At 38.3% G+C, this 16,202-nt stretch overlaps 2 protein-coding genes across 2 annotated transcripts in view; one reads left to right on the top strand and one right to left on the bottom strand.

Annotated features, from left to right (window-relative positions):
- The first annotated feature begins 209 nt into the window (after positions 1 to 209).
- LOC127652699 (fascin-like) lies at positions 210 to 9,489 on the top strand. Its single transcript, XM_052139011.1, has 5 exons — positions 210 to 1,185; positions 4,458 to 4,614; positions 5,557 to 5,678; positions 5,823 to 5,990; positions 7,607 to 9,489. The coding sequence occupies exons 1-5, from the start codon at positions 363 to 365 to the stop codon at positions 7,810 to 7,812; spliced, it is 1,476 nt and encodes a 491-aa protein (XP_051994971.1). The 5' UTR covers positions 210 to 362; the 3' UTR covers positions 7,813 to 9,489.
- Positions 9,490 to 13,859: 4,370 nt separating this feature from the next.
- LOC127652697 (E3 ubiquitin-protein ligase RNF216-like) overlaps positions 13,860 to 16,202 on the bottom strand; it is a 57,938-nt gene continuing 55,595 nt past the window's right edge. Inside the window, exon 18 of the mRNA XM_052139008.1 lies at positions 13,860 to 15,712. The gene's annotated coding sequence lies outside the window, so the exon portion shown is untranslated. The remainder of the gene's footprint in view (positions 15,713 to 16,202) is intronic.

Here is a 16,202-nt window from a genome sequence, read left to right as displayed (position 1 = left end):
ACAAAACTCTGACGTGCGTGCGAGAGTTGGACTTTCTCAAATGCGCTCACGCAATCCAACTTTTCTGAAAAGTATTCGCTGGAAATGCGTAAACAGTTATCATCCTATTCAATTTTGTGTACCCAAATCATTTTGAGTTGTGCGAGTGTGCTGAAGGAGGCGGGACGGCGCGCGTGACATCACTCATCTGTATAAAATCCGCAGCTGTGGCTGTGCGCTCTTGCTGAGAGGCTGCAGAGAGAGAAAGGCGCGCGCACGCTCATCCAAACAAAGAGACCCATCAACATCATCCCTAGTGCATCAGCAGAACGCATTCCTCTCCAAGTTCCTGCAAGGCCAAGGCGTCTTCCCGAGCGCGCACCATGACTGCAAACGGAACCAGCGACATGCTCAAGATCCAATTCGGCTTGATCAACTGTGGGAACAAATACCTCACAGCTGAAACGTTTGGCTTCAAGATCAATGCATCAGCAACCAGCATGAAGAAGAAACAGATCTGGACCTTGGAGCAGAACGGTGATGACTCGAACATGTTCTACCTGAAGAGCCATCTAGGAAGGTACATCGCCGCTGACAAAGACGGGAACGTCACGGGTGACAGCGAGACACCAACCGAGGATTGCTGTTTCGCAATCACTGCCGATGATGATGGGCGCTGGTCTCTGCAATCTGAGCCTCACAAACGCTACCTCGGTGGCACCGAAGACCGAATCACATGCTTCGCCCAGACCGTCTCCATCGCAGAGAAATGGAGCGTGCACATCGCCATGCACCCCCAGGTGAACATCTTCAGCGTCACCAGGAAAAGATACGCACACCTGAGCCCAGAGCAGAACGAGATCGCCATTGACGGGGATGTCCCATGGGGCGTTGATTCTCTCATCACCTTGGTCTTCCAAGACCAGAGGTACCACCTACAGACCTCCGACAACCGCTTCCTGAAGAATGATGGAAGCCTCTCCCAAAAGCCTGACAAGACCACTGGATATACTCTGGAATTCAGGTCTGGAAAGGTCGTGTTCAGAGACTGCACTGGGAAGTACCTGGCTCCCTCTGGTCCCAGTGGAACCATGAAGTATGGCAAGAGCTCCAAGGTGGGGAAGGATGAGCTTTTTGTTCTGGAGCAGAGCCACCCTCAAGTGGTGCTCACCGCTGGCAACGACAAGAATGTGTCCACCAGGCAAGGTAAATGCTGCGATTTATTATCAGTTTCTGTTTGCGCTGTCATTGCATAGTCCTTTCATGTGGTGCATGAAAATATTAACATTTTTAAGGTTATGTGCTATGCAAAGGCAATGCAAAAACACTGGCTTATACACTGATATACATTCAGGGTAATCATCAGTTAGGGTTGGGTTCCTATATATCCTGCATAATTATCTAGTGCTCATTATAAATTATAGATATCCTTCTCTTTTCCCTGCTTTGTGGTCTCTGTCTGGATCTGGGCAGAGCCCAGGGGTGGATCAGTGCAAATGGAGGAAAAGGAAATGTTAGGCTGATGCCTGCTTGCTTTGTTGAGCTGAAATCATGTGCCCCTTTACTTTGTATAGTTACAATCATTTCCATTTCTGCAGTCTAATGACTCCCTATGGGTTACAGTACACTGGCTGTTGTCACACAAAAAAAATCTGTTTGCTGAAAATGTAATCAATCCTCATGCCTGTGTGTATTTTTGTACAACCTTTTGATCTGAAAATTCCATAACGGCTGTATTTGAGAGGCCAGTGTACTGTAATTAAGTTTAGAATGAAAGCAATCATTACGGAAAACACCCACAGCAATTGACCTGAGACAGACTGAAATAATGGGTCAAATTATGAAGCACTTCATGCAGAATTGGGTATATGTTGTACTTTGCTGCTCCCATCTTTCATGACTGCTGGAAATGTAATGAGATGTTCGGCTATGTTTTAAAAACTCCTGATTGGACCGTATTAAATTGATAGGCATGAATTAAGCAATTTAGAGAGGATGTCTGTGATTTGTTGGCAATTTCATTGTCCCTTTCCCAACTCTGGTTTACCAGCATTGATAGTGGTAGGGTGTTAGGCCTGTGCCAAGAGAAACGTGGTATCTACAGGTCATGCTGGAAGAGGAGATTTGCTTGTGTACTGCCTTTGTCTCTCACTGAGACTTTGGTTCTTTAATGTTTATGATTTTAAACACCGCTATTTAGCTTTGTGGTAGAGCAAAGCTTCATCTCCTCAGAGGGGAGGCCATTTGTTCACATGAATCTGATTCAAATCATGTTTGTTTTATCTTACTATACAGAAACCCTCAGCAATGGCCTCGCTTTCTATTTATATGTTTTGGATGAAAATCTTTTGCCCTGGTTAAAATATTTGCTTTCTGGCACAGATATTTCTTGCAACTACCTCATTCCTTACAGGAATGTGTGCAAGTTCTTTTGTGCTGTTCCTCCGAAAATTGCTTGGTTTGTGAATGCGCATGTGCTGAGGTGGAAGGAGAACAAAGATGGCATTCTCTGGGCCCCTGCTCGCATGCAGCCCAGCTGTGAAGGGCCTTTAGGCAGCCCAGCACCAGAACAATGGGGCCATGCTATGCACAAGTTAAGCCACTTTAGCAAACACAAAAAACACTGCCTACTCATGGCAAATGTGCTGCTGGCATCGTCTCACTTAATTTCATCAGTCTTAAAGTATTAGGAGTTTCCCAGACTTGCTGGTCTGCTCTTCCTTTATGGCAAGGACATCAGATGTCTGTCATTCCATAAATTCCACAATGTTTTCCTGCTCCTCTTGCATTATTTGTCTTGCAGTATTGTTTTCCAGACTGTATTATGGCAGCTGTTTGACCCTGGTTGGCCGATGAGCTCACTTGTGTTTGTCAAGTGTGAAAGAAATCCAAAGCGATTGAAATGTCTGCCTGTGCAATATTTTGCTACCAATGTTAAAGGCTTTTTTACTGGGGAATCGCAGACCTCCTTCAAAGCACCACTTGTCATTGTGGATGCATCAAACATTCACAGTTAGATGTGGAATGATGGGGGTTGGGGTGTATCTGCTGGTGTCTTAAAAGATCCTCCCAAACCATTTAAATGCCAGATGAGGATACACACCTCCTTAGAATGGTGGAAGGGATTTTTTTTTTCCCTCCTGTCTTGCCCAAGATTGATTTAGAGCTTGTCTCTGAGTGTCTTCGTCATACTCCATGCAGATCTTCCATTTGCAGCCATGTGTTTCTCATCTTGGCCATTTATTTTCATAGCTCATTCCGGCTCACATATTTCTAGGGAAACTCAATCCGCCTTCCAGAGGCCAAACCACAGCGTGCTAATACACAATTTTTATTTGGATGTGTTGGGAGCTTGAGAAACGGGACCATGAAAGCAATCACGGTGAATCGCAGATTTAAAAATGTTGGTGACGTGTCGCTTGTCTGACCATGTAGATTTGAAAAATAAACCGACAATGTTTCTGTAAGATTCTTGATCTTCCAAACTTTACAGTGTAGAAATTATGTAGATTCTTGCAAAACAAGTTAAAACGTATCCCTGTATGATTAAGTCGGAGATGTAACTGGTTGATGAATACACATTTAACAACATCTAAAGTCTGAGAAATGTGCCATTTTAAAAATGAAAACCTCAATCAGACATGCTTAAATTACTGGTTCACAAACAATAAATGATAATATAGATTCAAATTATAATATCACAATGTATTGCAATTTATTGAATCGGGACGTGTATTACAATAAATATTGTATCATTAGGAGTCTGTCGATACTCGGCCTAATCAATTGGGTGTAATAAAGACGACGCAATAATGACAGTAATCTGTGAAATATTATAGATGGTCAAATCCTTATCTAAAGATCAAAGAAAACATTTAAAGAACCCCAAATCTCCAATAATCAGTAGAGAAACAGGGTGTTTTTAACCACACAAACACACTTTTTTTTTTATTGCATTTTCAGCTCCATTTTAGCGAAGCGCCCACTGAACACAGTTCTTTTCTCAGCTGCCAAAAGAACCTGGAAGTGTCACCAACTTTAGGTCATTTGTAAACCGTAACTTGATCTATGAAGTTCTAATACATTTGTCTTAATGTAGCGCAAATGTTTCCTAAAACAAGACATCAAATTACAATTTGCTCTTAAATTTGTACTTTATTTTGTTTTTGTGGCTATTAATGATTTATCTTAGGATTGCTTGTTTAAATGCATACAATGGAGTTTAATTAGATTTCCTTCAGTACAGGACTGGGGTTCTGTAGACCTGGTCTGCTCTTTGCACAACCAGTCAAGTCTGAAAGGGAGACCACCACTAATCTTGAAGATCACCATCCCTCAACTGCTGTTAAACACACTCGCCTCCCATTTAGCGTGGCTGATCCAGATCAAAGACTCATTGCAGGCTTGTATTGATCAAAGGCAGGGATGTGGTGATTTTGATAATAGGGTTTACAGAATCCTGCTTTTCTGTTTGCCAGGCATGGACCTCTCTGCCAACCAAGATGAAGAGAGCGACCAGGAGACTTTCCAGATGGAAATCAGTAAGGACACAAAGAAGTGTGCCTTCAGGACCTGCACTGGGAAATACTGGACTCTCACAGCTAATGGTGGCCTCCAGTGCACTGCATCTACCAAGTGAGTTTAATGCCAGTGATGACAGAGTAATATGAGTTTTTTTTTAATGCCTTGGATTAATATTTTTCAGTTAATAGAATATTTTCTGTGTACTGATGGGCCTACTACACTTTGCCTTCACTAGGCAGATTTTAATGATTTGCATTGAAATGTCTGGTTGAAACTGGTTTTGTGGTCCCCAAACTCTTTAAAATAATATCCTGTGTGTCTAAATATGTTTTTTGTTTTTTTTAACTAAAGAGGAACTAAAGGCTAGGTATTCAAAGGTGTCTTGTATCCTATATGTGTGAAACCGCAGCTCAAATAAGCATATCTACAACCAGTATTCTTCTGGACATCAAGAAGAATATTAGACTTTTTATCAGTACATTTGAACAGAGTTAAAAACATTTTTATGAAGAATCAATTTTTCATTGCTTTTATTGCATGTTTTATTTATTGATTAATTTTATCTTATTCTTGCTTTGAAAATAGCCTTTGGGGCTGATGTGGCATTATATAAATAAAATTTTTAGAATCTTATTCCAGTGATAAACTTTGCTTAACAGAAACCCAAAACCCCAACCGATTTTATGATCAGGTTAAAATCGAATTCAGTAACTTTTTCTGTTTTGGTTTGGTTCATTACATTTGAATTTATATACTGAATTTTGTGAGGTGTTTGTCTGTCTCTTGTATACACTGGTGGCCAACTTTTGGGAATAATGTACAGATTTAGCTGTTTTGGAAGGAAATTGGTACTTTAATTCACCAAAGTGGTATTCAACTGATCACAAAGTATAGTCGGGACATAACTGATGTAAAAAAAAACAGTACTATCATCACCACTTTGGTGTTCAAATTTCTTTCCATAAGAGCAAAATCCGTACATTATTCCAAACTTTTGGCCTCCAGTGTATATATTGAGGATTTCATGACTTTATGGATTATCTCTTTACCCAGATCTGCTAACTGCTACTTTGACATTGAATGGCGTGGGAAGAAGATTACTCTACGTGCCAGCAATGGGAAATATGTGGCCGCCAAAAAGAATGGACAGCTCGCTGCCACCATTGACTTGGCAGGTAGGGTGTGGTTTTGTACACTACTTATTTGTTTCAACCTTTTGTTTAGCAATTTAGAGACTTTGTCTGTACTGGAATCTGTCTGAATTGATCTGATGGTATCCGGTTATTTATGTCTAAGGAATTCCTGTAATTGTTTTGCAGGTGAGACAGAGGAGTTCCTGATGAAACTCATCAACAGGCCTCTCATTGTGCTGAGAGGAGAACATGGATTCATTGGCTGCAGGAAGGTGACTGGCACTCTGGACTCCAACCGCTCCTCATATGATGTCTTTGGGCTGGAGTTTCGAGATGGAGCCTACAGCCTTCAAGGTTTGTTGCACTAGGCTGTGTAGAGCTTTTAATTCTCATGTCTTAAACCTAGAGACCCTATGAAATTTTAGTCCATGTGTGTTAGCTTTTCTAAATGCTATTCTACTCCTAAATGTTGACAAAAGTTCCCTTTTACAGATCATTTTTTTTTTAAAATGTAAATTCTTCTGAGAAAATTTACCACTTAACACTACAGGTTTTTGTCCAATCAGATGCGCACTAGATGCGTTTCCCAATTACGCTTCACATGATTTTCCTACGACATAGAGATTCCCCAGTTTCATTGGATAGTTAAGGAACGGCCTGGTTTGGAAACAGCCACAGTTTCTCCAAAGCAGCGGCATGAGTTCTGAATAATGACAGCGCTTATTTGCGATTGGCCAGAATCACAACCTGACAACGGTTACACGCGTTAAATGGACTGTGTTCGGAATTGCATACTACACATACTATTGCTACTGCTGTATCAATCTATGGCAGAAATAAGAGTAATACGGTAGTATGCCATTACCAAGGTGTTTATTCTTACATCTGTTCTTTTTATAACCGTACATCATGTTTATATCATCTTATATTATGTTTATCATAGTATTGTCATGTTTTAAATCCAGTCTTTTATTGGACTTCTATACACAGCAGGCGCTATATAAACAAGCAAATTACCTTTTCAAATGAACAATGTTTCTGATTTATTTTATGTAAAATTCTGTCCATCTGAATTGCACTTCATCTGCAAACATAGCACAATCTTCTGTGACTGGTGTAGGTCCAGCACACGGCAGGAAGCGCAAAAGTGGCCAGTGTTTTTTGAACCCCCTCCCCCGACTGCAACTGGCAAATCTCGCAAATCAGTAAATCGAGATGCAGTTCAAGTCGAACACACCTCTATACCACATGCTTCTGACTTGCAAGTAGCAAATCATGATTTATGGCTGTGACGTAACTAAAGACTATTGGCTATTAAAAGCATGTCCTTCTCAAATTCCATATTCACTAGGAAATGCATCAACACAGGGGAAAAAAAACTGCTTGTCAAGCTATTTTATGAGGTGTTTAACCCTATAAAGCCTGACATTAAATATTAGTCAGAAAAATGTTTTGTATTAGTTTTTTTTTTTTTTTTCAAATTTAAAAAGATAAATATTTTTATTTTGGGTGGGGTTGTGATATCATATTTGATACTTGGGCTTTAAAAAGTCATTATTTTCCTGAGATCTAGCTGTTCATTTGTTTTTAGACAGATGTTTTTTCTTAAAAATGTTTTTGCACCAAACACTAATGATATTTAAAAAAGTACAATTGTAAAACCTTTTTGTTGCAGGGTCTCAGGAGGTTATAGTACATTTATATTTAGTCATTTAGCTGCATGGTAAAACTTCTATCATAGTGGGAATGAATTTAAAGTAATGATGATTGAGAGATATTCTGTGCAAAAGCCTGTTGTATCGTTCTTGATACACGCATTTCAACATTTCATTCTATGAAATTTACATTTTTGCATGCAAAGTATTGATCATGTTGATAATGTAGAAGATTTAGATAATCATGCCTCAAATATGAAATGCACAGCTTTATAGAGTTTAAGTTGCCCTTTCGAAACTTCAATATCTTTTCAGACTCCACAGGGAAATACTGGATGGTGGATGGTGAATCGATTGTGCTCAGCAGTAGCGACACCCCTGTGGACTTTTTCCTCGAATTCTGCGACTACAACAAAGTGGCTATCAAGTCGAGTGAAGGGAAGTATCTAAAGGGAGATCACGCAGGTGTTCTGAAGGCAAACGCAGACGAGCTGGACAGCTCCACTGTGTGGGAGTACTAAAAGCACTTGAGTAACCACTGTTGCTTTTTTCTTTGCAATTTCCTTTTCCTTTCTGTTATGTTTTTGAGTTTTGAATAAGAGTGAGCACATGGCAGAGAGGAACTCAATGGTGGAGGGTTTTTACTTCTAGTCACATATACTCCATTCTGTCTAATTAATTTTGTGTTTGGGTTCCATGACTTGACTGCAGTGTGTGCAATTTTCATTGCTGATGATGAGTGGCCAAAACTGGGACTTCTGGGACTTAACTGGCATCCAAATTTGTGTAGTGTGGTTAAAGTATGTCTCATGCCATCTCCTAATCTGTCAAAGTATTTGCCTGGCATTCAAATGAGTCCATTCTCAAAGAATGACCCGCCATCTGCTTGACACCACACATAGAGCCACAGGATTGTTGTCAAAGTAGGAGTTTGATGTACCGGATTGTACCGTGATAATCCTCCCTTTTCTCTGCACAGTCCTGTTAATATTAACACATAGCAAAATATGTCAAAGAAAACCTTGTGTCTGTTTGCTATTAATGATGTAATGCCTCCCCCTGCTCACTTATTGCCAGTCATAAATGTCCAATGGCAATATTTGCAGGTAAATATATGAATGTTGATATTTTTTGAATTATGAAGGATGCTCTGGGACCACTGAAACGGTCACAAGAGCTACACTGTTTTTCTGTTTTTGTATTTGAAGTATGGCAGTGCTCTGATGTGTAACACAGTATGTAATGCCTCCATTTGTGCCATTAGAATTAATTTTAATGCTCGTAAAGAGGGGGAGCAACAAGAACTGGATTGGTACAGTACAGTCCTTCATTTCAAAATTAGGGTTACAACTCATGGAATTGTAAATGGGGGGGAAAAATAGATATTAAAATGGAAATGGTTTTCTGCAACTGAAAGTTGTCATCGTTATATTGTGTGCCGTGTAGCCAGGTGTAAAGATACCGAGAATGAGGTATGTTGTTGCAGGTTCAACACAATATTTATGGTAAATTTAACCACTTTTCCTTTTGATCCTGAAGGAATGAGGGGTCCTTGTTGACTGGACCCATGTAATGGTCTAAGCTGGAAAATGGTAAAAGTTTTCACTGGAAATATTACTGCATTTTTTTGTTTGTTTGATTAGGCACAGACATTATCATCAAACTTGTTTCATTCTACACATCACTGTGCATTAGCCAATAGTAATAACTGAATATAAATGAAAAGCCAAAATTAAAACAATTTCACAACTTTATTGTATTTCCTGAATTAATCATTTAACATAACTGGACAGGAAGCCATAAGTTTGGCTTGCCAAAATGTGACTGCTCTGTATGTTTTGAGAAATCATGCATTGGTTGACTGATTAAGCTTTAAACCTTAAACTAGTGCTTTATTTGATTTCAGGTGTGCATCAAACTAACAGTGCCACTTCGAACATGTCTGTTCTTTATGAATGGTGCATCCTGCAGTCTGAATATCATCTGTCATTTTATTCACACTCTACTTTCTATGGTAATGTTAATGACTGTGCATAATTAGAGGGCTATTATAAGAAAAAAAATGACATTCCACATCAATAATTTGTAAAACTTTTAAAATGCTTTTTTTTTTTTTTTTGTATATATGTTGTTTTGATATTATGGTTCTTTTTCCTCATGTGCCATGGGTACAAATGAAATCTGAAAATAAATACAGTTGGAATATGAAAATCTGTCTGTGAATATGTCTTTAATATCTAGATTCTAATGTTCAGAAATGTAAAAGGTCAAGCTATGACGGCACAGTCTTGTGTTATGACATCATGCATTAATTCATATAAAATTTATTCAAATAGCATTTTTCTAATTTAATTATCTTTTATAATACATACAGTTTTCAAGACCTCTTTTAAACTGAGGGACATGGAGCATTTGTACTTTTAAAAATTAATTGGTCACTGAACTATTTAGGTGAACTGTTAGTGACATCCCAGATACATTATCTATCTATCTATCGTACATATTATATATACAGAATGCACAACACATGAAGCTTTGAGACGGATGGGCTACAACAGCAGAAGACCACGTCAGGAGCTTTATAAGGACCACAGTGTTTCTAATAAAGGACTTGGTGAGTGTACATGTTATTATAGCACAAATTAGTATCACATGGTAGAGGCTAGCTAGGTTGATTGACATACCCTCATCTTCAAAAAACATTAGCAAAACTAAGGTAAAATAACTAAATTAAATACAAGTTATCTTGCAACATGGAGAAACATGGCTTGTGCTGACAAGTGTCTTAAGTGATAAATCATTGGCTGCCAGGCACATGAAACCATCAAAATTCAAGAAACATTTGCCAATTTTTTTTTTTTATTATTCTATCAAGCCTATGTCATGTTCATTTTGCATATAAGGGGAATATTAATACATTTCTGTTTCATTTAAATTTGCATGCTTCAACTTTGAATTTGTGTTGGGTCGCCACTTGATGCGCAATGTGCTTAAGCAAAACCTGTTGAGAACTACTGATCTAGACTACATGAGGGTTATTTGTAATTGGATTAGAAATTAGGCCTGAATGTGAACACTGAACACAACGTTGCACACTTCCATTCAGGCTTCAAAGGAACTAAGAAAAGATATGGAATGGGTTAAATTATCTCCACCCTGGATGTGGACCAATGTTTCCATGGCAACTAAGACCATGACTATTATGGGGGCTGGTGAAAGGTCTAGAACTGTAGCAGTGTTTCAGGTGGGCGGCAGAATATTTTCATCAGCTTGAAGCAGCGGTTGAGGTCAGGGGAGATGTTAGAATATAAATTCAGATTCATCCTTCTTTGACCAGCATTTGATTATTTCAATAAATGTGCAGCACAAAGGCAGCACTTGCCCAGATGTGTAAAAAACGTTCTGTTAAATGAAAAGGCCAATGTTTTCGCAATGTGAAGACATTTCTTTAATGGTGCATACAATGTTTTTTTTTTTTTACTTTGCATGCATTTGCGTTTTCAGACATAGGAATTGTGCTTTGCCGTATGGTAAACAAACTCTCCTGTGTTCATGCCAGAGGGAAAGGACTGACATATTTGCATATGTTAATTAACAGCATTAAAAAATGTAGGTTGAACTGACCAGCTAAAATCATTATACCCTGGAACTTGGACACACATTTCAAGAAATAGTTTAACGCTGAATTCCAAAGACAACACAGTTTCCTGAACAGCTGAAAAAACATGAAGACTGTTTCTCAAAAGCTAGACAGTATTGCGTTGTGTTTGAATATGCGAGCAACAAGATTTTGGAGGGGATAGTAGTAAAAGTAACTACTGTACTAAAATAGATTTCTTCTACATTCAAACAAACAATCTAGTCTTTGTGTTTTTACAATCTCGCAAAACTCGTATAATGAGTTAATACGACATGGAAAGCATACAGCTGTAACATGACCAGTAATGACCCCAAGAAATCCCTCAGTGAGAAACCCTTGCTATGTTAGACCACCGCCTAAGGCATCATGATGGGGGATGAGGACACTCTCATGACTGTGAATTGAGCCCTTAATCCCAGGGGTTGATTAAACAACACAAAGAAAGGAAATCTTAAGATATGTGATCCATTCAGGCTTCTGGGAATTTTACATGGACCATGTAGGAGACATCTGTTAATAATGACATCTTTGTATTACCTGATTTTAAAGTGAGGTTGAGGAATTTTAACCCATCTTCAGGTACACGCACACAAGATCAAAAACAAAGATAATTGCTTTCATTATCGATGCTTGCCAAGGCGAGGGGTTTTCAAAGCCCTAACCCTTAAGTATTAAAGTCACTGGTGTCGGCTCCGTTTTTGCTACAGAAATTAAAGATCCTTCATATTGAGTTGCTTGCTAATAAGCGATGTACTATCACTTTTCTAAGCGATCAGATGTATGTTTTTCACCATATCTGGGGACCAGAATATATAGAGACTACGTCCACATTAACACGTTTTTGTTTGAAAATGCATTGATTTAGCTGTTATTCCATTGCCCACCACCAAACACTACAGGTTTCTAAAATGCTTTCCTTTACCTCATACTTTGAAAATTATGGCCATTGTTGTTTAGATTACTTCAGAAATGTAATCCAGTACTGATAATAAGTAACACAAATAAAATTGTAACCAGTAGCGTAATCGTTTAGATTACGTTTTTAGGTAATCTAATCTGTTTGTTTTTGGATTACTTACTGCATGTTTTAAAAAATCAAATCATTCATTTGAATTGTTATAAGTACCAAATGCTAAGCGCTAAGATAACACTTCTTTTTATAAACATTAGTAAACATGAAATCAAACAGCAACTTGCTATTTAAAATTCATAATTTTAATATTCAGGGCTAAACTCCAGAGTTAAACTCCATTGACAGCATTTGTGGCATAATGTTGATTACCAAAATCAATTTAGACTCATCCATCCTTTAAAAATAAAAAAGCAAAAATAGAGGTTGCACTTACAATGGAAGTGAATGGGCCAATTTTTGGAGGGGTTAAAGACAAAAATCTGAAGCTAATAATTTTATAAAGCACATGCATTAATTCTGCTGTTAAAAATTATGTATTATTTTAGCTAAGTTGTTTAACAAATTTTTTAAGGTTTGTTGACATTACATCATCATGGTAAAGAAGTTGTAAAATTGGCTATAAATTTACACAAAAGATTAGTAAGTTTTATTACACTTAAATCATGGTAAAATTCATATTACGTCTTGTGGCTATACTTTTGAAATTGTCAGTATTTTAACATTTACTGATTGGACCCATTCACTTCCATTGTAAGTGCTTCACTGTAACCTCGATTTTTTTATATTGTTTCTAAAGAAAAAGTGGGACAAGTCTAAATTAATTTTTGTGGTATTCAGCATTATGCCACAAATGCTGTCGATTGAGCTTAACTTGCATTGAACTCAGAATATTCCTTTAAAAGGTCATGAAAACGAACACTATATTACCCAAAGATGAATGACAATGATAACATGCATGTATTTGTAATTAGAAGACAATGGTTATTTTCTTTGCAAATTAGGAACAGGGAATGGATAATTATTTTTTCATCTAACTTTGAAATCAATAATGAGTGAATGGACAAGATGGAGAGATGTATGAGAATTTGAACCTCCTCATAATTATTCATGAGAAGTTGTGGCCTTAACCTATGAACCATGAAACTGAGGGTGGCTGTGGCTCAGGTGGTAGAGCGGGTTGTCCACTAATCACAAGGGTTCGGTTCCCTGCCCACATGACTCCACATGCCGAAGTGTCCTTGGGCAAAAAGACACTGAACCCAAAGTTGCTCCCAATGGCATGGCAACTCTGCTGTCATTGGTGTGAGTGAATGAGAAAGTGTAAAGCACTTTGTAGAACTGCTAAGTTTAAAAGCGGCGCTACATAAGTGCAGTACTTAGAGTAACACCAAATTAAAACGATGTCAGATATGAAAACAAGGTTTGAAAAACATCTTCCCCAAAAACTTGATGGATAAAATCTTAAGAAAACATGAGTTGTGAATCTTAGAAATGTGACCTAGTAGCTTCAATCAGCTCTCACAGACTATTTTTCATTCCTGTTAAAAATTAACTACACTGAATAATAAGATGTAGCATTAGGTGAAGGGAATTTGCATGGTGCAAAAGAACAAAAGTGCATTTATGTTTATTTTTGAAGCAGGGTGCAAACACAGACCACATTAATTTAGATACTGAAACCAAATGCCCTGTGTGGTTTTTTGTGGGTTGTATTGCAAGCTTTCAGTGGAAATTATCAATTCCGGTACATGCACGCTTGGCTAAATGATACAAAGAATTATGATGAAAATATTTTATATTTTTTATAATTGAAATTTTTCATTTTTATACAAATACAGAGAATATATATAGAGGACCTCAATGTGCTACTGAATATTGGACGTGGAGTATTTTACAATAGATTTGTATTTTGTACGGCAAAGATTGCATTGCTCATTGTCTCATTGAATGTAGTTTTTTTTTCTGTATGTGGGAACAGGACTACACTGTCTTCAATGTATATAGTGCTACCTGGTTAGGCTTGTCGCACATATTTCAGGCTTTAAATAAATTGTAAGAGCAGTTTAAACCAGAGTTGAATTCAGATGTTTACATACACCTTAGCCAAAAACATTTAAACTCAGTTTTTCACAATTCCTGACATTTAATCGTAGAAAACATTCCGAGTCAGTTAGGATCACTACTTTATTTTAAGAATGTGAAATGTCAGAATAATAATAGAGAGAATTATTTATTTCAGCTTTTATTCCTTTCATCATATTCCCAGTGGGTCAGAAGTTTACATACACTTTGTTAGTATTTGGTAGCATTGCCTTTAAATTGTTTGGGGTCAAATATTTTGGGTAGTCTTCCATGAGCTTCTGACAAGAAGTTGCTGGAATTTTGGCCCATTCCTCCAGACAGAACTGCTGTAACTGAGTCAGGTTTGTTCCTTGCTCACACATGCTTTTTCAGCTCTGCCCACACATTGTCTATCAGATTGAGGTCAGGGCTTTATGATGGGCACTCCAATACCTTGACTTTGTTGTCCTTAAACTATTTTGCTACAACTTTGTTGGTATGCTTGGGGCCATTGTCCATTTGGAAGACCCTTCAGTTACCGAGCTTTAACTTCATGGCTGATGTATTTTTTTTTCTCCCCTCAACATTAAAGCGACCACAAGGAGGTTACCCCATGTGACTCAACCCACCCTAGCAACCGGGACAATTGGCTGCTTAGGAAGCCTGACTGGAGTCACTCGCGACTCCAGGGGTGGTAGTCAGCGTCTTTACTTGCTGAGCTACCCAGGCTCTCTCATGGCTGATGTCTTAAGATGTTGCTTCAAAAATACGTCCACATAATTTTCCTTCCTCGTCATGCCATCTATTTTAGAAGTGCACCAGTCCCTCCAGCAGCAAAGCATCCCCATGCTTCACATTTGGGATGGTGTTCTTCTGCTTTGCAAGCCTCACCCTTTTTCCTCCAAACATAACGATTGTCATTGTGGCCAAAAAGTAAAATTTTTGTTTCATCTGACCAGAGGAATTTTTTCCAAAAAGTACGATCTTTGTACCCATGTGCACCTGCAAACTGTAGTCTGGCTTTTTATGGCAATTTTGGAGCAGTGGCTTCTTCCTCGCTGAGCAGCCTTTCAGATTATGTCAATATAGGACTCGTTTTTCTGTAGATATAGATACTTGTCTACCCGTTTCCTCCAGCATCGTCACAAAGTCCTTTTCTGTTGTTCTGGGATTGATTTGCACTTTTCACACAAAACTACGTTCATCTCTAGGAGACAGAATGCTTCTCCTTCCCGAGCGTTATGATGGATGCGTGGTCACGTGGTGTTTATACTTGCGTACTATTGTTTGTACAGATGAATGTGGTACCTTCAGGCATTTGGAAATTGCTCCCAAGGATGAACCAGACTTGTGGAGGTCCACAATTATTTTTTTCTGAGGTCTTGGATGATTTCTTTAGATTTTCACATGATGTCAAGCAAAGAGGCAGTTTGAAGGTAGGCCTTAAAATACATTCAAATGTACACCACCAATTCAGTGCCCCTCCTATCAGAAGCTAATTGGCTAATTGTCTAAAGGCTTGACATCATTTTCTTGAATTTTCCTTAAAGACACAGTTAACTTCATGTATGTAAACTTCTCCACCCCTGCAGTTTGCATGTTTGAATCCCAAGGCATGTTGAGTGACTTCAGCCATGTCTTCTAAGCAACCAAATTGGCCCGGTTGCTTGGGAGGGTAGAGTAACATGGGGTAACCCCTTCATGGTCCCTATAATGTGGTTTGCTCTCGGTGGGGTGTGTGGTAAGTTATGCGTGGATTCTGCGGTGATGGCTTGAAGCCTCCACACGTATATCGTGTCCGTTAAATCTGTGGAGTGGTAAAAAAAATTGTTTTAATGACTTCAACCTAAGCGTATGTAAACTTCTGACTTCAACTGTATATACAGGTTTTGCATATGCAGGAAATGATACACTTGTTATTGCCACGGGCAGATTAATAATAGAAAATGTAATCATGCAATACATAAAAAGTAACTAATTACTGTAATTCAAAATGTAATATAATCAAATACTTGTATTTAGTAATCAGATTACATGTAATCTGTTACTACCCAACACTGATGATGACGTTGGAAAACTGAAAAACAGAGTTTTCAAACGAAAATAGATTTGTGTGGACGTAGCCATAAGGGAGACTCTTGATTTGGCAACTGCATAGAAATAATCTGGCAACAGCCCACAACACCCGAGCAAAGTTTGAGTTTTGCTCAAAATTGTAAAACTGTAGTTCATTTTAACACTGCACACTTTTGTTCACTACATCTGGCCTCGTCAAGTGCAATGACGAAGAGGCATGT

Source organism: Xyrauchen texanus, chromosome 12 (assembly GCF_025860055.1).
Source record: "Xyrauchen texanus isolate HMW12.3.18 chromosome 12, RBS_HiC_50CHRs, whole genome shotgun sequence".
NCBI lineage: Eukaryota > Metazoa > Chordata > Actinopteri > Cypriniformes > Catostomidae > Xyrauchen > Xyrauchen texanus.
Note: the sequence above shows the minus strand (reverse complement) of the source record. Positions and strands in the feature narration are given on the sequence as shown.

Bases quoted from the DNA above. Each gene is read 5' to 3' on its own strand.
- LOC127652699 (XM_052139011.1), top strand. From the start codon at position 363: ATGACTGCAAACGGAACCAGCGACATGCTCAAGATCCAATTCGGCTTG. The intron at 4,615-5,556 runs GTGAGTTTAATG...CTCTTTACCCAG, and splicing joins CAGTGCACTGCATCTACCAA to ATCTGCTAACTGCTACTTTG. The intron at 5,679-5,822 runs GTAGGGTGTGGT...ATTGTTTTGCAG, and splicing joins TGCCACCATTGACTTGGCAG to GTGAGACAGAGGAGTTCCTG.